At 33.8% G+C, this 22,508-nt stretch overlaps 1 protein-coding gene across 1 annotated transcript in view; it reads right to left on the bottom strand.

Moving 5' to 3' along the window:
* Positions 1–9,634: 9,634 nt before the first annotated feature.
* Positions 9,635–22,508, bottom strand: part of LOC127870028 (transient receptor potential cation channel subfamily M member 1-like) — a 28,613-nt gene continuing 15,739 nt past the window's right edge. Inside the window, exons 4-14 of the mRNA XM_052412689.1 lie at positions 21,619–21,723; positions 21,288–21,392; positions 21,038–21,166; positions 20,596–20,762; positions 18,969–19,059; positions 18,441–18,615; positions 15,757–15,916; positions 15,288–15,424; positions 13,689–13,797; positions 13,144–13,259; positions 9,635–11,650 (exon numbers count right to left, since the gene is read on the bottom strand). Of these exons, the coding sequence (XP_052268649.1) occupies positions 11,634–11,650; positions 13,144–13,259; positions 13,689–13,797; positions 15,288–15,424; positions 15,757–15,916; positions 18,441–18,615; positions 18,969–19,059; positions 20,596–20,762; positions 21,038–21,166; positions 21,288–21,392; positions 21,619–21,723 (1,311 nt within the window). The 3' untranslated portion in view covers positions 9,635–11,633. The remainder of the gene's footprint in view (positions 11,651–13,143; positions 13,260–13,688; positions 13,798–15,287; positions 15,425–15,756; positions 15,917–18,440; positions 18,616–18,968; positions 19,060–20,595; positions 20,763–21,037; positions 21,167–21,287; positions 21,393–21,618; positions 21,724–22,508) is intronic.

Below are 22,508 nucleotides of genomic sequence, written 5' to 3'. Positions count from 1 at the left end.
TTTCCAGCAGGTTTGCGGACGAAATTCAACAACTGAATGAGAAAATTAGTAAAATGGGTGATGCATTGTCATCTAAAATAGACAGTATTGCTGTAGACATTGAGAAAAGGCTTTCCGATAAAATCTCAAAAATATTGGACAAGAGAATGAGTACAGAGAGCAACAGAATCAAAAATGAAGTAATTAAAGAAATCGGAACTGTTAGTGACAATATATGTCAAGATGTAAAATGTTTGCAACAACAAAATGACGAAATGAAATCAGTGGAGTCATCGTAATATGCCTGAGAGGGAACGGAAAGACACAACAAAGGTAGTGAATTATTTGCTGCATAATGGGTTGCAGCTCCCACATATATCATGTGTACAAGCAGAAAGGAAAAGAGGTTTCAATGACAAACCAGGTGCAATAATTTCCAAAGTGAAAAGTGATGAAGAAAAAATGAAAATTCTGCAAACAAAAAGTAAGCTACACGATATTAAGTAGTATGAGAACGTGTATGTCAACGCGGACCAAACCAACGAGATGCGACAAAACAGCATAAACCTGAAAGTATAAATAAAAGCCTTGGTGTTTCAAGGCTTAAGCTCCGTGGAAATTGCCTTAGTGTTAGAAGATAGTCAGGATGATAACAACCAAACTAGGCAACCTCGCGCTTCCGAAGATAGTTCGACTAGTGAAGCCAATCCGTGGCGGCAGCAACGTCGGCTACGTAAAAATAATTATCGGGTTACAAACACTGATTACTCAAACAGGAACAGTGACAGACCAAATAGATACAATGACAGATCATATGACATGAGACGAGAAGATGACAACCAGAACAGACACAGCCACAGAACAAGGTACAGCAATGGATATAGAGGCAGCCAATCCCAAAGAAACAGTTATACCAGTGTTTCATACGAACAGACGAACAATTATGACATCTTACTACTCTAGTAGATACAGAAAAAATGACTGTAGATATTATAACTAAGTAAAGCTAGGGGTTTGGAATGTAAATGGATGGTCTGACAATGTTGAAACTGATAATTTTATTTTTAGAGCAAATGTTTAAGTAAGCTTGATATTGATATACTTGCTATTGCAGAAACACATCTAAAGCGAAATTGTGAGCTTAATGTTGATAACTATGTATTTTTTAGTAATAATAGAAGGCTGCTACACCGACATGCACGATTAGGGTCTGGTGGAGTAGGAAAAGTCATTACTACACATCTTTTATGTAAACATTTTAGAAAATGATTACGAGGGTATTTTGTGGGTCTCTTTCAAGTCAATGATTGATCAAACATGTTTAAATATTTGTGCTTGCTATCTCCCTCCAATGGGGTCATCACGTTATGTAAATGCAAATGAATTTTTTGATAAATTGTTAACTGACGTATACGAGTATCAAAAAAGTGGTCCTTTCTACATTTTAGTCGATTTTAATGCTAGGCTTGCAGATATGCCGGATTACATTGAGTGTATTGATGTTCTACCAGTAAGAAATGTTGTTGATTATACAAAGAATACATATGGTGAACTATTTTGTAACTTTTTAATTGACTGTAATTGTTGTATGGTAAATGAATGAAACTCTAAACTCAATTACTTTACACGTGTGTCTAATAAAGGTTTGTCTGTTGTTGATTATATTGTTGTCCCCTATGAGAATATTGATATGTTGTCCAACTTTGAAGTTGTCAGGGTGTCTGATATTGCTGAAAATGGTACAGAAAGTAGACTTATGCCAGATCACTCTGTTTTAATGTGTAATGTTAAATTAAAGAATGTAATTGTTTCAAATGAAAGTTGTAGAGACAAAAGCGGTAAAGTCAATATTACAAAGAATAAAACTATATATGACACTCGTACAATGCCGCCAAATTTTTGTGAAGACGAAAACTTTTTGAATGAGGTGTTAGACAAGTTTAATGTGTTGCAAACACATGTAGATGTGCAAAAGAATGTAGATAAAATGTATAATACTTTTGTCAAAATGAAATTTGTTTGAAACTCCCCTCTAATACCGTAGCCATCAAATTCGAACGTAGTGCTAAACAAAGAAAAGTAAAAAAAGATTGGTGGAATGAGGAATTGCAAAGGTTATGGATTGACATGAGTGAAGCAGAAGGTAGTTGGGTAAAATGTACGACATCTTTTAAGTCAACACTTAAACATATTTTTGTTCAAAAAAGGAAAAATTTTGATGAACAGGTGCAGATAGCAAAAAGGCGTTACTGGGTAGAATTTCAAGAAAAACTAATAGATGAAGCTGATAACAAATAAGGTAGATTTTTGGAAAACCATTGGTAGATAAGGATTCAGAGATAACCGAAGTAATAGTCTGCCTTTTGAAGTAGAAGATGAATCGGGTAATTTAACAAATGATGTGACTAAAGTTTCTGACAGTTGGAAAAATGATTTTTGTAACCTTTTAAATGTCGTCAGTGATAAAACCGCAAACCACGTTAGCCAAGATGCCAATTTTATTGTTGAAGAGAATGTGCCTGTTGATAATGACTTTTTTGATGATCATTTTTCAATGTTAGATGTAAAGAAAGCTAGTTTTGATGTAAAGAATAATAGAGCAGTATGGTATGATGAATTACCAGCTGTCTTTAAAATGATACTGTTGTATACTGTCTGTTCAAGACTTTTAACCAGGTTTTCCGAAGGAAAAAACTGGTTATTAGATTGGCGAATGTCGGAAGGCGTGCGGGCGTGCTGGCGGGCGGAACAAGCTTGTCCGGGCCATAACTTTGTCGTTCATTGTGAGATTTTAAAATAATTTGGAACATTTGTTCACCATCATTAGACGGTGTGTCGCGCGAAAAGAATTATGTCGATATCTCCAAGGTCAAGGTCACAATTTGAGTTCAAAGGTGAAAAATGGCTATAAATGAGCTTTTCCGGGCCATAACTTTGTCGTTCATTGTCAGATTTCAAAATCATTTGGCACATTTGTTCACCATCATTAGACGGTGTATCGCGCGAAAGAATTACGTCAATATCTCCAAGGTCAAGGTCACACATTGAGTTCAAAGGTCAAAAATGGCCATAAATGAGCTTGTTCGGGCCATATCTATGTCATTCATTGTGAGATTTTAAAATCATTTGGCACATTTGTTCACCATCATGGGACGGTGTGTGGCACGAAAGAATTACGTCAATAATTCCAAGGTCACGGTCACCACGACTAAAAATATATTTATTTTGATACAAATGGGGTTAATTATAAACAATTATCAGATAAAGGGAGACAACTAAAACTGAACTGATTAAATCAGTTCAGTTTTAGTTGTCTCCCTTTATCTGACTTTTTTTTCACATTGAAAACCTGGTTTTGTGACAATTTTGTCCCTTGGTAATTACTGCTTTGGAATAGTGAAAATCCCCCAAAGTTGGGGTAAGAGTATTATAAATCCTATACCGAAAAGTTCAACCAGCAATATATATGATCCAATGTCATACAAAGGTATTACCATTACCCCTATTGTATATAAAATCTATTGTTCTTTACTCAATGATAAGCTTACAAAGCAAATAGTCAGAAAAAGTATTGTTTGAAGGTCAGAATGGTTTTAGGAAAACGAGGAGTACAATTGATCACTTGTCAACTCTTACGAGTATTATTGATACTAGAAAAAAGAACAAATTATCAACTGTGTGTTCTTTTATTGATTTAAGTAAGGCCTACGATTCTGTGAATCGCCACATTTTATGGACTGAGCAAACTCAAAAGTATTAGAATTAATAGTCAATTTCTGGCGGCTATTCGGTCTGTGTATGATACTGTTATATGCTCAGTTAGAATAAATGGTTTCCTTACTGACTGGTTCTCTGTTAAAACAGGTCTAAAACAAGGGTGTCCACTCTCAACAATGCTTTTTAACATCTATATTAATGATCTAGCAACAAAGATCGATGCCCTTGGAAAAGGGGTTAAGGTAGCTGATCAAACTGTCTCGATTTTACTTTTTGCGGATGATATAGTTTTATTAGCAGAAAATGCGGATGACCTACAATGTTTGTTGAATAAACTGGATGTATGGTGTTAGAATAATGATATGTGTATAAACAGTAGAAAATCTAATATTGTTCATTTCAGAAATGAGTCAGTCCAAAGATTTCAGAATGTGTTTATGTGTGGTAATGATCAATTAGAATATGTGGCACAGTATAAGTATTTAGGTCTTGTTCTTACTGAACACTTGAATTATGCAATTACAGCAAAAAATGTTGCTCAGGCAGCCAATAGAGCTCTTGGACAGCTTATTGCCAAATCCAAATCTATTTGGGGATTCCCACTCCAAGCATTCACGAAACTGTTTGAATCCACTGTTGTTCCGGTCATAACTTACGGAGCTTCAATTTGGGGCAATGATGATTACAGTTGTATACATTGTAAATGCGGTTCAGCATAGAGCGGCTAGATTTTGTCTTAATGTTGGTAAATACACAACAAATTCTGCAGTAAATGGGGATATTGGACTGGCTACCAATGTGTTGTAAGATTAAGAAAAGTGTAACATATCAGTGGTGTAGACTTATTTAAATGGATAGAAATAGATTAAATAGAAAGGTTTTTGAATTGTCATACCTATGTAAAGGTAGGAATTGTAAAAACTGGTGTTTTAAAGTTTTCAATATGTTTTAAAAGTATGATATGAATAGGTATACTTATACTGAGTACTTTCTTAGCAAGCGAGAAATGGCTGGTATATTTGAAAACAATATTTTTTAAGACTATAAGCAGTCATGGTTACAAGATGTAAATAAAGAAAGAGCCCGTAGTGGAGATGGACAAAACATACTTAGATTTTATAGAATTTTTAAGCAAATGTATGAGGTTGAACCATACTTGTTAACTTGTGTATAATAAAAGGCATAGAGGGGCTTTGGCAAAGTTTAGAAGTGGTACAGCTTCAATAAATATAGAAATTGGAAGATATACAAATACACCTCAGGAATTAAGAAAATGTAACTACTGTAGGAGTATAGGTATAAGTGTTGTGGAAAATGAAAAACTGCTTGATTGCCCATTATACAACGGGGTTAGACGAGAACTCATGACTGAACTACTATCTCAGTTTCAAGGCTTTGAAAATTTTGATATTGATGATAAGTTAAAAATAATATTGTTAGACAATAAAAAAGTTAAATTAGCAGCCAAAACCTGCTTTCTGATATTAGGAAAACGCAAAGAACATATATATTGTGAAACTAACTGATTTTACCTTTTTTACTTACCGGTATCTAGTGTTTTATTGTACTTTCTCCTATAATTCTATTATGAATGGTCATGTGTACTTATTTATGTTATATTATATTATATGTTGTAGATTTTATGTTTTGTAATGAAGTACATTTGGATGAGACAATAATAAAAAAATAAAAATAGGGAAAATGCCAGCAAATATCGAAGTGTAACACTTGTAAGATGTTTGTCTAAGTTATTTAGCACTTTAATAAACAGGTGACAAGTTTTGTGACAGAAATAAAAGTATTTCGGACTCTCAGTTCGGATTTTGGCAAAGAAGATCAACCATTGATGCCGTTTTATACTCTTGCCGGCCAAACACAAATACTTTCACCAAAATAATCGCATTTATGTTTGGTTGTGGAATGCCTTTTACTCAATTTATCGGAATGCCTTTTGGATAAAAATGTACAAAGCCGGCATTAAATGCAAATTGCTAAGAATATTACGTGATATTTATCATAAAGCACAAAGTAACATCATGTGTAAAATCATGTAACACCTATTCCTTTTTTGCATATGCAGTTGGTTTTAGACAAAGGAACGTAAAAAAATGTTTTAATTCTTTCTTAATGATCGTGAACTTCAATTGCAAAATGAACCTTATTCGGGTTTAATAATTGACGATGTTGTGTTAATGCTTTTACTTTTTGCAGACGATGTAGCAATTTTTGTGAAATCGCCGGAGAAATTGCTAACCAATAATAATCTTTCGCACGCATATTGCAAAACATAGGGACTAACGGTTAGCATAGACAAAACAAAAAATATGGTTTTCAGAATAAGGGGACAGACTGTAATAAAAATAAAAATTAATATTCGATTGCAAAGAATTAATGGTTGAAAACGATTTTAATTGTCTTGGAACAGTTTTCAACAACAATTTGAATTTTAATCTGAACCTCGTATATTAAGCAGGTAAAGTTATTAAGACATTAAATCTATGACTGCAATTTTGTAAAATGTACGAGCTAAAGCCAAGCATATTGTGTCAACTCTTGGATTCATTCGTTGGTTCTATAAAATTTATTCAGCATAGGTATTGGCATTCACATTATCAAAAGAACTTATAGCAATAGCCAAAATTTCAACGCTAGATGTGGTATGGTAACGTTTTAATTTTGTGGCACAATATATTCCATTTTAATTTCCCTCAACGATACCTATTCATACGACAAACGAACACTAACTTGGTACCTAAACATGTGATGAATATAAAATTATCATCCCACAAAAAACGGCATTTTTTTAAATCTATGTTACCAGACTACATCTAGCGTTGAGACTTTGGATATTGCTACAATGAACATTGATTTGTATGTGTTTACTTTATTGACGATGCTGCTTCAGCGAAGCAGCTCGTCTAAGCTAAGTTATCATACCATGAAAAAAATCTCCACAATGGCGACCTGTGTAAAAGACCGAGCCAGTCCGATTGAGATTTTTCTAATACCTCGCATACCTCGCTGATTATCATTGATAACATTCTCCTAGCAGAGTAGTCGTTCGTGCCTCAATACAACAATGGCCGCGCCAATCACGTGTCAAAACTGTCTTACAGCAATAATCGGCTATGTAGAAACTGTTATTTAGGATATTTAAGTTATTTATTCACTAAATCTCCGCTTATGACAACAATGGATGGAATTCGAAGGATATATTCGATGTGAATGAAGGACTTTCTCGATCTTGACAGCTTGATCCGGCAAAACTGGCATACTGGTATTTTCAGTAATCAATTTAAGTCACATTTTGCTTTATAACTTGTATTCGAGCATTTTACGACTTATTCAATGACTATGATACTCAACATATCATAGGGGATTTGCAGGTCACCAAGCTGTCATGGAATTCAACATTGAATTACAAACTCTTTACTGATTTGTACTCTTTCTTGTTTCTATGTTAGTAGCTTATATCATTTTTAAGTTAAATTAACTGTGTCACAGTAAAAGAGACATAAAGGCGATTGTGGCCAGTTTGGATCCAGATCAGCCTGCGGTCGCTTGAAAGCTGTTTGCTTAAAAGCGGTTTTCATTGGTCATTGTCAGCTCGGGTACTTCTTACATGTACCCCGGGTACTTTTAAGTATACTTACATGTACCCCGGGTACGGTAAATATACTAAAATGTACCCGGGAAAATTAAGGCTAAGTGGGTCGTTGTTGGCTATTTTTTTTATTAATTATATATTCACATTTATGTCAATTTCTGTAAAATGGCCTCTATTTTATCGGAACACATACACAAAAAGCATGTTGAAGCAGTATTTTTTTAAAGAGAAGTTTGTTTAAGATACTAGTAATTGGTTGCGCGTTTTACGACATCGGATTTTGGGCGGGAATACAACTCGAGTACAGTCTCATATCGACCGAGTACGATTACGTATATTTAAGAGTACCCGGGTACATGTAAGTATACTTAAGAATACCCGGGGTACATGTAAGTAGTACCCGAGCCGAAAATGACCAATCGAGCTCCATTATCTCTCATGAACCGACTCAATAAAACCGAGTCTGCAATATTTGACCTAATTTTCGGTTTGGTTGCTCTCGAGGGATCGACACATTTCAGAATCTTCCTAAATGCCTAGTGGTAGAGTGTCGACTTTGATTGCAGGAGGTTGCGCTGCGGGTTTGATCCCCAGAAGCGACATTGAAAACTAGCCAACTTTGTTATCTAAAAGGCTGCTAAACCTGATATACTAAGATATTGTGAATTTTCTCTCACATGATGGTCGTCTGTTATATTATGTAATAAACAGCAGTAATAAACAATTGGACAATACTTAATGAACGCATCTCTCATTTGTCTTTGACACTTTGATTTTAACATGGCCTAGATTTAAATATGTGACTTGACTTTACCAGCACTCTTGTAACAGAGCTAAAGTTTAAATGTACCATTGAAGATAACCTAAATCCTGATTTGCTATTACAGAAGTGTGAAAAGTTTAAGGGTGTCATAAGTAAGCAAAAATAGGTCATTAACGAGAGGCCACAACTGATCTATGACTTTTTTTAAACAAGGAAAGTCAGTGCCTGATTTAGATTTCCTTACATTGTTCAATAAAAACTAATTTCAGAAGCCTGTTAACAGTTTAACGTTAATGTTACCAATGTGTCAGACCAGGGCCTTGATTTTGAAATCTAGGACATGCATGGTCAAGTCTTCATGAAATCAGGACAAAAAATGTATTTTAAGTTCTTAATTGATCTGGCTATAGTTCTTAGATTATTATAAGCTCAATCAGTATATTTATGTCATCATTTATGATTTGTGTATTGTTAACAAATACACAATCATGCAGTTACATGATAAAAATAAATAATAACAAAGCCACTATAAAGCCACCATACTATAAAGGTAATTGACAAAGCCTATGGTAAAAATGTGAACACATGAGTGTAATCGCCCTCTCGTGCCAGCAAAAACAACGCGTTAACAGGTTGTCATTTTTGACAGTTCAACTTTCACTTTCATGTTGTGATATAAAACTATTAACACTTATGTGGCTGAGAAAAATATCGCCATTGCTTATATTTTCTGCAAATTAAAAAAAAAACGCTTACATCAAAACACGAGTTTCTTCGTTTATTCAAACATTCCTGCCAGGCTACCGCTTTGTTTACATATTTCGCTTACATTTTGACGCGCATAGGTAGGACCGCATTACCGCTTCCGAAATGTGTATTCATAATATTGCCTTCGAAGTACTTATCCGATGTTTGACGGAAAGGGCCGAAAATGTGCGATTGTGGGTCAAGTTCCCCACAGGTACTACTTCCCCGTTCCCGCAAGTTTTTTCCGTACTCAAAATTTTTTTTCGTACCCAATTTTTTTTTCGTACCCAAATTTTTGTCGTACCCAAATTTGTGTTCGTACCCATTTTTTGTACCCAAATTGTTTTCGTACCCAAATTTGTTTTCGTACCAATAACGTACCAAAAATATTTTTTTAGGTCAGATTTGATTCATTCGTTGACAAAACAACACTTACCTGACATACCACAATAAACTCCGCCCAAACCATCCCCAACGCCACACTCCAGAATCCCCTCCCCCCAAAAAATCTTTTTTTCGTGAAAGATCATCGAATAAATTAAATTCCCCCCCCCCCCCAAAAAAAAAAAAAAACATGGTTTAAAAAACACAAATATTTATTTTTATTATTTAATTTTTGAAAGACTGTCCAAAATTATTTTTTCTTTTGTTATTCATATTTTAAAGATAATGCAATAAATGACCACACACCCTCACTATACACCCCTCTTCACCCTTACCCCTCCCCCTTTTTGATTGAAGTATTGAGATATGTCCCGTCACCTTTTAAAAGAAAAATAGATGAGTTGTCTGCACCCGCTAAGCGGTGCTCTTGTGTGCATTTGGTTATACAAAATATAAATTTATTAATTATAATTTCCTTTTATAGAACGGAAACTAAACTACTTTCGTCACAAATCAATGATCGACGATTTAATTATAAGCGCTATTCAGTGACTTTAAGCAAACAAAAAATGTATCAATTTATTTAAAGTTTCGAAGATATTTCTTAAGTATATATCCTTTCTTTTTGGTATATTTAGTAAAGTTGTGATTTTTTTTTGAAAGTTAAGTAAAATATAACCCTTAATTCCACCTTCTCTCTTTGGAAAAAATAGTCCGTGCGTACTTAATTCCATCCCTGCATATGTGCACGCTCCATTAAACACTTACCAAATGGAGAATTTATTTGTATTCTATTATTACACCAAAGATAGATGGATGAAAGGTATGTTGTTGGGGACTGCAATGTGGAAAAGTCTAATAATTTTAAATTAATTTCCACTGATATTCTCAAATATCTTATTCTACAAATGCCGTAAAAATTTTCATTTCAAGAGATTTTTTAACTTTTCAATTATAAACTTTTTCTGAATGAAACAAAACTAAAGTTAATGTAAAAGTGGTTGAAAACAGTGCTAGGGGCCTCTACATGTTAATAGTGCATATATTATAACACAATGTCTCCAAATATGATGTGCATAGGTAAACATATACTGTTTCACATGAAAGCGAGATTATACGACTTTTTGTATGTGTTTAATTGTAATATATTGATAACATATGTTACAATAACACAAAATAGACAAGAAAAATTATACATTGAAAACGAATTTCATACAAATCAGCAAAGACAAATGAGCGCCCCAAGCCGATTGTGACGAAGATATTTCGTACATATTTTCCTTTCAATAAACGAAACATTCGTCTTTATAGTTAGTGTTCGTGTGTCGTATGAATAGATATTGTTGCAGGAATTTAAAATGAACCGTTAAACTAAATTTAGATTCACATCTTACATGCATGATTTACATGCTGGCGAATCCGACTGTGCAGACATTTTCGATTTCAGAATTAAATATCTAGCTTATTTCGTATTTTTCGACACATGTTCTTCTTTACTTTTATTTAAATTCATATTGAAATATATGTTTAATAAGTTGTTTATACATTGTATATAAATTAATAAATATTTGACAAATCGTATAATCTCGCTTTAAGGCATGTCAATTGAGTGCAAATGCGACATAGAAATCGGTACAAGGTATGAGCATATCAGCAATACAATCGAAGCAAAATATCCGTATGTCATCTTAAATTCAGACACACAACACTATACCAACAAACAAAATATGTAGTCGGTAAGAACAATAATAAATATTAAAAAGTGAAATTTCAACTTCAACATACACGTATCCAATCATTTTTTAACAATGTATATGTTTGTTATTGTACAATATGTTTCGTTATAACGGACTGTTTTGTCTTAAATTCGAATCGCTTAAATAAAACAAATTTATACATATCATATACTTATGAGACCGAAACAATAATACGAGTGCCCATGTTCAGACAATATCCGTATCGTTATTGTAATATTTTTCAATTTTGAACAAACGCTCTTACATATCAGCTATTATTTAAGTAGATTTGCTGTGTTTGTTGTTCAAAGTGGCCCGTTCACAGATTTGTAATGTTTTATATTTATTCACAATAAGTTAAGCTTAGAAAAATCGTACATACTTTTAAAATCAATAACAAAATTATTTAACATATTTACTTCCCCGACATTCAAACGCGAGGCCTCTGGAAGCAAAACCTCAGACGTTACAAGTACACAATTCTTGGATAGTTTAAACGATGCGTTTGTAACACACGTTGATTGCACCGCACTTTGATATCAACCCAATTATGATATTCAACACAAAGCAGAACCACGCATAATGAATTGAAGAACAAAATGCATTCCGCACTATATTGTCAACCCAATTGTATTTATTGATAGGTAAAGATATAAAACGATCGTTTCGGTTACTTGGTTTGGTGAACATTCTGCTCGGTTTATGCCTCATGTTCATCTGGAATACAATAGCAACTAGAAATGGCGCGGCAAAGGCCGACGCGTATCCCCACGCCGCATGTTTGACCCAGGGGCGCCCCAGGGTTGGTAATGGGGCCATGCATAGTTGAGATTGACCTTATTGTCATAAGAAAAGTTCAGTATCAATTAGAAGTGAATCTGTGTAAAAATGAAGAAGTTATAGTAAAAGGCCAATTTTGGGTGGGTGTTGCCTATGTGGGCGGGGCGCCCCAGGGTTGGTAATGGGGCCGTGCATAGTTGAGATTGACCGTATTGTCATAAGAGAAGTTCAGTATCAATAAAAGTGAATCGGTGTAGAAATGAAGAAATTATAGTAAAAGGCAATTTGGGTGGGTGTGGCCTATGTGGGCGGGGCGCCCCAGGGTTGGTAATGGGGCCATGCATAGTTGAGATCGACCGTATTGTCATAAGAGAAGTTCAGTATCAATTTGAAGTGAATCGGTGTAGAAATGAAGACATTATAGTAAAAGGCAACTTTTGAAGGGTGTGGTCTATGTGGGCGGGGCGCCCCAAGGTTGGAAATGGGGCCATGCATAGCTGAGATTGACCGTATTGTCATAAGAGAGGTTCAGTATCAATTTGAAGTGAATCGGTGTAGAAATGAAAAAATTATAGTAAAAGGCAATTTTGGATGGGTGTGGTCTAAGTGGGCGGGTCGCCTCAGGGCTGGTTATAGGGTCATGCATAGTTGAGATTGACCGTATTGTCATTAGAGAGGTTCAGTATTAATTTGAAGTGAATCGGTGTAGAAATGAAGAAATTATAGTAAAAGGCAATTTTGGGTGGGTGTGGTCTCTGTGGGCGGGGCGCCCCAGGGTTGGTAATAGGGCCATGCATAGTTGAGATTGACCGTATTGTCACAAGAGAGGTTCAGTATCAATTTGAAGTGAATCCGTGTAGCAATGAAGAAATTATAGTAAAAGGCAATTTTGGGTTGGTGTGGTCAATGTGGGCGGGGCGCTCCAGGGTTGGTAATGGGGCCGTGCATAGTTGAGATTGACCGTATTGTCAAAAGAGTGGTTCAGTATCAATTTGAAGTGAATCGGTGTAGAAATGAAGAAGTTAATGTAAAATAACCTAAAAAATGAGTGAAAATCTCTGACCCGGCCCCACCCCAACCCCCATAACTTTTGACCCAGGGGTCAGATCAAAATTCCAAATAGTGCAGGGTCGCATATATGTTCATAGCTACCATGTGTTTAAGTTTCAAGGTTGTAGTGTTAATAGTGTAGGAGGAGATAGTGACCAGGACGGACAGACGGCGGAGATAACCACAATATTTTATTTAGATAATTAAACGAGAACAATCTTTATAAAAAATAACACACTGAACTTTTATAGTAATAATAATGTATAATTATAATGATTTCATCCGTATAACGTTAATGATCCCCCTCAATATGCAAAAGTACGCAGTATCCCAAATGCAAAGAATACTTTTAAATGATTAATACAACATTTTATATTTACCGCCATAGTGTAGATAACCTCTTTTAAAGATGTCTTCAATTTCTCTACTAATCTGTTTATCTTCAGTAATTTTCGAGGTGATAAGTTCCAATATTTGTGTTATTGGCTCATTATTTCTGAAACAACGTGTAGAACAAATTATATTAAACACTTTTCAAGAAAGTGTCACATTTGACGTCGAAACCACACTGTTTGTCTTTACATTGTAAGGAAAACATAGAAAATACAAGTATAAAGAAAACAAAATGGATATTTTCGTATATTCTTATTTTGTATCAGTATTGAAAACACAAATGGCTATGACACACTGGATTGAAATTATAAAGCCGCTTATCATGTGTTTATTAAACACGACGAATTTATAATTGTAAGACATTTAGCTAAAATGTTTTTTTTTATATATTCGGTCATATTTAATTTGAATTGTGTCAGCACGCGTGTCTAAAGGCTTTGGTCAGTCGTAAATGCTTTTACAGACAGTATCGATTTACACTTTTCATCGTGTATTCAGAAATTAAGAAATTCGTAAAATAGTAAGTTCAAACCTTTTCAAGCATTCTTTTTCATATTCAATCTTCATTTTATTTTCAAACAATTCTAATTTTTGTAATTGTAATTCTTGTTCTTGCTTGCGACGTTTATTTTCTTGTGCATCTGAAACAATTATGACTCATTACTGGATATATGTTTTAGTACTATTTTTATGCTGCCTTGACCAGCACTCATCAGTTAATCATATTCACGCTATTCAGAGTAATTGGGATCAAATTAGCGTATGTAAAATTACACCACCAAACCGTTCTACTGTAATTCGAATTCACGATCCCTTGATTGAACACGCTACAAAAGAGCTGACCTGAATGGAATAAGGTACCTATTGCAACATTGTCAGACATTGGATCCAACCTTGTGTCATGTCAGAAGACAATTATTTATGTTGAATACATTTTTAAGTGTTTACTTTTAAAATTTAAGTATATTTTCGGTCTTTGAATGGACATACGTTGCATAAATTTAATTTATATTAATTAATGATACAGAGACGACTGTGAGCATGAATCTTAACCTATCTTTCACTGTCATAAAAACAAAGTTATGAATCATTATATGGAGATGCATTCTTGTTACATCCCGCTTGTTTGTTAATAGGCAAATAACCAACTTCAATTCAAATGCGGTTTTGGAAGCGATTAAAAAACTGGTGACCTCATATTGAGCCCTGAATTAACACAAGAATCAATACATATGTATCAGAGATCACAATATAAGACTTCAAACTCAACATAAAATAATTATGTTAGATGAATACCGTCCGCATTTATTATACAGTTTATTGACCTATAATATACTTGACTAACGGTTTAATACAATTCAAAAAGGATGAAATGCATTTAAAACAAGTATAAGCTTAATGAATTATTACTCACAATATTCATGAAGTCTAAAATTAATGTGTTGGATCTATCAATGTGTGGTACGCTTATATGTATCTTACATGATGGCGCTAACATAAGTCTGTCTCTAGTTACTTGCAACTGCAATGATGCATAGGTGTACAAATCGGCAGATACACCGTTTTGAAATAAGTTGTTTTAAATTTGGTAAGGCCAATTAACGTGAACATCATCAAATATATTATTAACAATTAAAGCAGACATTTAAATACAAAGTAAAATTATGTTATTATCTTCATTTCATACCCAGCGGTATGAAAGTATTTCCTAGTGTTGCAACCGTTTACAAATACTGCATTCCAAGAGAAACTGAATAGTAACACTAATTTTGTTTATATAATAGTATTGTCATTTTTAAAATCCAAAATGCCTTTCGGGGTAAAGTCAATTCGCGTAAAAATATGTTTATATTTTTTACTGAATTTCTTCATTTTTTTCAAATAATTTTATTTTTATTTAATTATCTGTTTATTTGATGATCAGGAATTTGAAATTTGAATGTCTATAAAAATGGTTAAATCTTATTTTTATTAAGAAAATATAAATATCGTTTTGTCCTAATGCTTCAATCCGTGTTTATGTTATATAGTGGTACACAATAAATGATGATTTCATTTTCTTATGGTATTTTGTATAAGCCTTTAAAATAAAATAAATAAAATTAACTTGTAGAATAACATTATTACGCACCCATGTGATGATATACAAACATCACAATGACCAATGGTGGAAAAAGAACTGGTTTGTTGCGATACTCGTTAATGAGCCTGTAGAAATAGAACCTCCAGATTCTTTCAGACTTCTTTTGAATTGCATCAAATGTGTGGCTGTAATACCGTTCAATGAGTGATTAACAAAACAATTGAAACACACAATAAGTTTACTTAGATAATTATCAGTTATCAGTAGTAAATGGTTGTATATTAGCTTAGAAAGATTATTAATATCATCGTAGGGTTATTAACATGATATACTAAAACGTTAGGTGTAGCGTGTTTGTAGAACAGTCATATGGTATAAAAAAATACGGTATGCATACACTATTTAACATTACAACATTCCAGTATCTAAAGCTTACAAGAAACTGGTAAATCTGATCATTAATTGTTTATATTTGTATATATATGTTTGTTAGTACAACCAAAGATTAATCGGTTACCTAAACATAGCTATCAGAAGATTGACCAGTACTATATTCGTCAGGAATATATAAACTCCACCTATGATTGGAACAAGCCTCCTTATTTCAGGACATCGACCATTTCCACCATCGGCACGCCATATTGTTTCATTTGATGTACAATAACCTTCTGGGTAACCTTTGCATAAATATTCAAATATTTACAACACTTGTTGTACACAAATGCGAAACGGAACAGTGACAAGTTTAACGAGACGATAACATGTTAAGGATGATATAATCGAAATGTATTCAAATTAAAAAAGGAACTATGACATTCCAGAAATAGTGTTTGATGATAATGTTTTGAGAGATTATCTTACCAAACAAACAAAATGTTTATGTTAAAACATCATAAATGTTACATCAAAAGATCTAAAGTGTTTAACTGATTAACCGTCGTCTCAAAGTGTTAGCATATTTGTTTTTATGCTCCTCATACATATGTATAGTTGCAAGTTTGTCCTTACTTCCGTCTCACTTTTGTAACAGTTTCTCATAGCGCCTTCAATATTTTACCGATTTCTTACATATGGCATGTAGGTACCTTGCATGGACCTCTACCATTTGAAGAAGGTTGAGATCACTAGGGTCAAGGTCAAGGTCACGGAGATTAATAATAGATTTTTTACTTCACACTTCATTACAGTTTCCTAAGGTTTAATCAAGAGAGAATGCTTAATAGTTTTAAGCTTCATTATTATAACACCGATCTCTTACATATTTTCATGTAGGTACCTTGCATGGAACTCTACCTTTTGATGAGGTTTGAGGTCACTGCGGTCAAGGTGACGTCACCGAAGCTAATAAAACATTTTTTCCGTCACACTTTTCTTACAGTTTCTCACAGCGCCTTCAAAATTTTACCGCTCACTAACATATTAAGCATGTATGTACCTTGCATGGACCTCTACCTTTTGATGAGGTTTGAAGTCATGTGGTCAAGTTCACCAAGGCTAATAATAGATTCTTTTCGTCACACTTTTCTAACAGTTTCTCAATGTGCCTTCAATATTTTACTGATCTCTTACATATTTGGAATGTAGGTACCTTGCATGGACCTCTACCTTTTGCTGAAATTTGAGGCCACTGCGGTCAATGTCACCGAGGCTAATATTTTTTTTTTTCCGTCACACTTTTCTTACAGTTTCTCAAAGCGCATTCAATATTTACTGACCTCTTACATATTTGGCATGTAGGTGAATTGCATGGACCTCTACCTTTTGATAAGGTTTGATGTCACTGCGGCCAAGGTCACTGAGGCTAATAATAGATTTTTTCCGTCACACTTTTCTTACAGTTTCTCATAGCGCCTTCAATATTTCACCGATCTTTTACATATTTGGCATGTAGGTACCTTGCATGGACCTCTACCTACTGAGGTTTGAGATCACTGGAGCCAAGGTCAAGGTCACTGAGGCTTAAAATAGATTTTCTCAAGGTCACACTTTTTTCCACATCTCTTTTTTTAACCCATATATCGACAAAGCATCATTGGGGAGCATCAATCAGTTTTACTGATATCCTTGATTGACGTTGTTTCAGACGCATTTCTGTTATTTTAACGTGTTTTATACATATGCAAATATGTCTTAGCATGGGACGTAGATATTGTGATAGGTGCGACATATTGTTTGATTTTAGGTTCACGTTTCTTCCGGGTTACCTGTGTATAATGTTGGCATATTCCGTGATTTACCTTATAAGCCGAAAGCAAACGCTTATCAAGACATGAAAGCGTTATTGTGTACCAATATAAAGAAGTGAAACTCCAGCTGCTGGAGCAGTATTGAATTTTCATTAAAATTAATTAGTTTGTCCTTTACTTAAGGCAAGTGACCGATTGCCCAAACAGTACAAAACAGCACAATACAGCACAATACAAACAAACATAAACACAAAATATGAATAAAGCTGGGGTCACCGCCTTGGAACGGTCAATGCAAAGCATTGGGGGTTTAAACCGGTTATAGAACGCTAAACCTCACACTTGGCCCAACAATATTCGTAATACATTTAAGTGTAAATAAAATTTAACGTCATAGCATTGTAACTCAAATCAAACAATAATAAAATGGAATTAAAACGCATTTAATTTAATAACAATTTAATTACTCAATGGTATTGAAGATACCAGAGCAACAGAGTTACAGCTTTTTGACGAACGATAAAATGAAACTACAAACAAGTGTCAACTACATTCCTTCTTTATAGAAAAAGATTTAAAAATATAGCGTCATTAAGTTGATATTTCAGATAATCATCGCGAAAATACAGGAAGAAGCAGACAACATAATATGGAAAATTATATTATCCTAATATGTTTGTACTGAAATACACTCAACAGACAAAATGTTAATGTAACAACATCTTATATGTAACCACAAACATTCAGAAATATTTACCAGTCACAGAGTAACCTTTCTTGACAACGTGTAAGCGTATGGACGTTTGCATTGTTTTGTTCATGTTTCTGTGTGTGTTATTTGAACGTGTGTATATACATATTTAAATACGCCTTAGTGTAAGTAGTTCTTATGCGGAATATTCAGGACTGCCGGGTTAATAACTATGCAACTAAACTTTTTAAATGGTTTTTGCTTACACGTTAATATGCGCTACATGTGTGTGTATTTCCCTACAACGAACGAGTGATAAAGTACCTGTTAGTTCGTCCAAAAACAGCTCTCCAAATATCTGCCAATATGGTACAAAGAATATCTTTTCCAGAAGTTTCTCTGCTGCTGGTGAGTTTGGGTAAAGATTTGCCTGGTAAATTATACCAAAGCAGAGTACGAATACCAGGCCTATACCGAGAAACTGAAATAGGTCTATCATCTGCAAAACGAATAGTGTCAAAATAACGTTAAACTGAAATTTTATCATAGACTGAAATGTTTTAACGTTTTATAAACATACAATTTACAATTTTGAATATGACCTTTCAATTAAGCGTATAACATGAGATTTCTGTTGGATTGTTATACACTAAAACATACGCATGCACTGTACAATTAAGCGTTAAGCAAATGGTGTGAACTGACTGTATCTTAATACGAAACATTGATTTATACATAAAATCATCGCATATTATATTCAAGTGAATGTTTCAACTGTTTTAAGCTTAAAAATAAAAAATAGATATGCATTTATCTTAATGATAATTATTCTAAATAAAATGTCAGTAATACCATTTTTCCAATCATCAAAACTTTTGGTCCTATATTTTCGTGAACAAAACAGTTCTGTAAGAAACGTAGGTAAAACATTCCCACGGAGAAACTGAAATACATTTAGATTTAAGCTGTGCTTATAACAATGATTTCTAGTTTTCACAACCACGTACTAAGTATTCGTTATTATTACAATAATATATAATTAAAGTGGCCTTTTTTTCGTTTTGGTAAATTGAAAAATTAAAAAAAAGTTGTTTCAGATTCGCAAATTTTCGTTTTAGCTGTGATATGTGTGAGGACACAGTAAAACTGAACATTTACCATGGTCTAATACAGCCATTATATGCATCTTTTGGCGATTTAGAAACGTGAAAATTATAAGGCGTTGCAACGCAAAACGATTGAATAATTTGGAGAATTCTGTTGTTGTCGTTTACTTTTGTGAAACTACGAAGATTGCTTATATAAAGTATAAAATACGTCTCTCATTCATACTTGGCAGGATTGCCGAGCGGTCTAATTGGTTTTTAATCCAGGACTCGAGGGGTCACTGGTTCGAGCCCTGCTGTGGGCTACTTTTTTTCCTTTTTTAAATTTTATTCTTGATTTTTTACTGGAGCTTTTTAGATCCAATGTTTACATTTATCAATATAAAGCATCTAATGACAAGCTTAAAAACATGCCAAAATCTGTGAAAAGGCCCCTTTAATTGCAAGTTTCCAATTGCCTCGATAATGAGGGACAATAATACAATCCGTTATAAGAGAAGTAAGTTAGTGTAGCGATCTGCTAGCATTTATTAATTGCGAGTTTCTGATTGTCTAGAAAATGGAGAGCAATACCTACAATATTTTCAAGGCAAAAATGACTAAAGTTTGATCGATAACAATCATAGAACGGTAAATGTAAAACATTTACGTTTAACTCAGTAACAGGCCATTCGAACATTATGCTAAGCATTAAAATAATCGCAAAACATAATTATATGTACCTATTCAGACAGATAACTTTTTACATGCATAACGAGAATCTGCACATACCATTTTGTATGGTGAAAATATATTGCACGTGTGCTTGGAAACGTATAATATTCTATAATATCGCTACAACTGAAACTATATAAACGTTATGGTATACGTTTTGTAGATATTAGTTCACAAATATAATTACACAGTTTTTTGCTAATAGCCTCTACATACATATAACGACATTAACGATACACAGGAAGATGAGTGCAATAAATACATATGTATCGGCTTTGCAAACTTATTGTTGGTATAAGGACACACTTTCTTCGTGAAACAACTTCTTACTGTTTTACTTGAATACAGCGATCGTTTTATTGTATGTGTTGAACGGCATCAAATGACACCACGTCTAGGCTCTCCTAATGATATTTGGATATTTAACTTCGTGCGTCACTTGTTTTTGAGATATTTTCATAAACAAGACGACTACCGAAGTTTGTGCAAAACACGTCTGGTCATAAGCATAATATTTAAAGAATCGTTCCCTCAATGCATCTTAAACAAGAGGAGACGCCAGACATTGCAAGCCGTGGTATATTCATACGAAAGTATAGTCTTTACAAGATATCTGAACAATGGCGCATAATATAAAAAATATACTTATAAAATCGTACCTGTATGCGTATCGAACATACTCGAAATCTATCCCCACTAAGGAAAACCTCAAAGCCAATGTAACAATAATAGTTCCAAACATGAATAAGTCGAATTTGTTCCAAGGAGAAATAATCCAGTTACAAAACGTCTTAGGGAAATCACATGTTTTCCCACTGTTGGCAATCTGTGAACAAAATTAACACATTCGTCATTCAAATTGTAAGAAACATTCAATGCTTAAAAATACAACACGATTATTTTCACTGTAAGCAATTTTTAATCTTATATGACAAATGCAAAGATAAAAAAACGTACCGGATAATTATTTAAATTATTTTTTTTTTAGTTTTATAATCTGTACAAATTTCAGTACAATAACTCCTCAACATCATTATCCTGAGAAAAAAACTCAAAAATATTCGAAATGTTGAGCACGTCACTGAATAAATATATTCCTACCTGTCTGCATTCGTCGTAAAGGAATATCAAAATCCATCCCCATACGGCCCATTCTGTGTAGGTGATTTGTTCATCGAGATCCACAAGAACAAAGTAGGAAAACAAGACCAGAAACCATAAGTAAAAGAACTGCAAACAAACAAATAAGCTTTTTAAAATAAACTGTCTTGATTATAAAAGATCTTGGTTTAATGATAGATATTACACTGCTGATCACACTGTAAACAAGATAAGTAAACATGTAACTAACCGTGTTCAATATGAATACCGACAATGGAGCTGAATATAAATACCACAATGCCTTAGATAATGGCACAACATCCTTGCCTTCGCCTGTTTGTGGTTGTTTGGATTTCTATGGAAATACCAATTCGTAGATTTAAGATGTAATACAAATGTTATTTATTCTGTTTAGATATTTAAGATTTTATATGACGACAAGTGTGAATTGTCTCTTCTCTCTATAGAAAGTTACATTTGAAAAAAAGAGTCCATTCGTATATTACACAAACCATAACACGTTATAAAAACTCTTAGTAATTAAAGGTTAATAAAATTGTTTTAAACTAAGATCTACTTACATTGTCGGACGTACAATTTCTAAAGAATCGCACTTTATTATTTTGATTGCCTTCTCTGAACGTTATAAGTTGCAGGCAAAACGGCAGAAAAAGGGACACCACTATCTACAATGATGATGGTGAAAAATCATTTTTAAAAACACATTAGCAAGTTACTTGTTTCTGCTTTGGCTTATTACGCGACATAATGTTTGCGCATGTGCGTTTGGTATATATCGATATTTTTCTGATAAGGTTTCGCTTATCTTAAATATCATTTTTTAATGCAAACAACTCGTAAATTTACGACATCTCCGGATGATTTTGGATTTAATAGTAATATTAATTTGGATGGGATATGCAATTTGAGTTGGAATAGGCTTTGAATGGCGTTGCCCGACTCATCTTTCCTGTCATCAATAGACAATATTACGCATAGAAGTCTCATTGTTTATAACATTGTCTGTTCATTTGAGAGATACATATAAGACATATTTAAAACAATTGCATATTAGCGTAATTTCGCCTGAACATAGACACGTAATGTAACAATTCGTTTTCCATTTTTACGCAAATGTATTAATTGGTAACAACGATATATTGATGGATTATTTCATATGTAGATAACTTAACCAATAGCAAACGTTTTGCTCGATACATGAGTGGAACTCATACTCAGACCTAGGCAAATCGCGAACGTCAGAATAATTTGTTTGAGTGCAATACGACTGTCAATATATGTATGATTATTGTTCCCTACCGGCGAAACCGGAGGGGACTTATGGTTTGCGCTCTGTCTGTCTGTCAGTCTGTCAGTCAGTCTGTCTGTCACACTTCTCTGGATCCTGCGATAACTTCTTCATATTTTTTCATGAAACTTATAACATGGATAGATGGCAATATGGAGATTA

Source organism: Dreissena polymorpha, chromosome 2 (assembly GCF_020536995.1).
Source record: "Dreissena polymorpha isolate Duluth1 chromosome 2, UMN_Dpol_1.0, whole genome shotgun sequence".
In the NCBI taxonomy this organism is placed as follows: domain Eukaryota; kingdom Metazoa; phylum Mollusca; class Bivalvia; order Myida; family Dreissenidae; genus Dreissena; species Dreissena polymorpha.
This window is presented reverse-complemented; position numbering and strand designations above follow the sequence as displayed.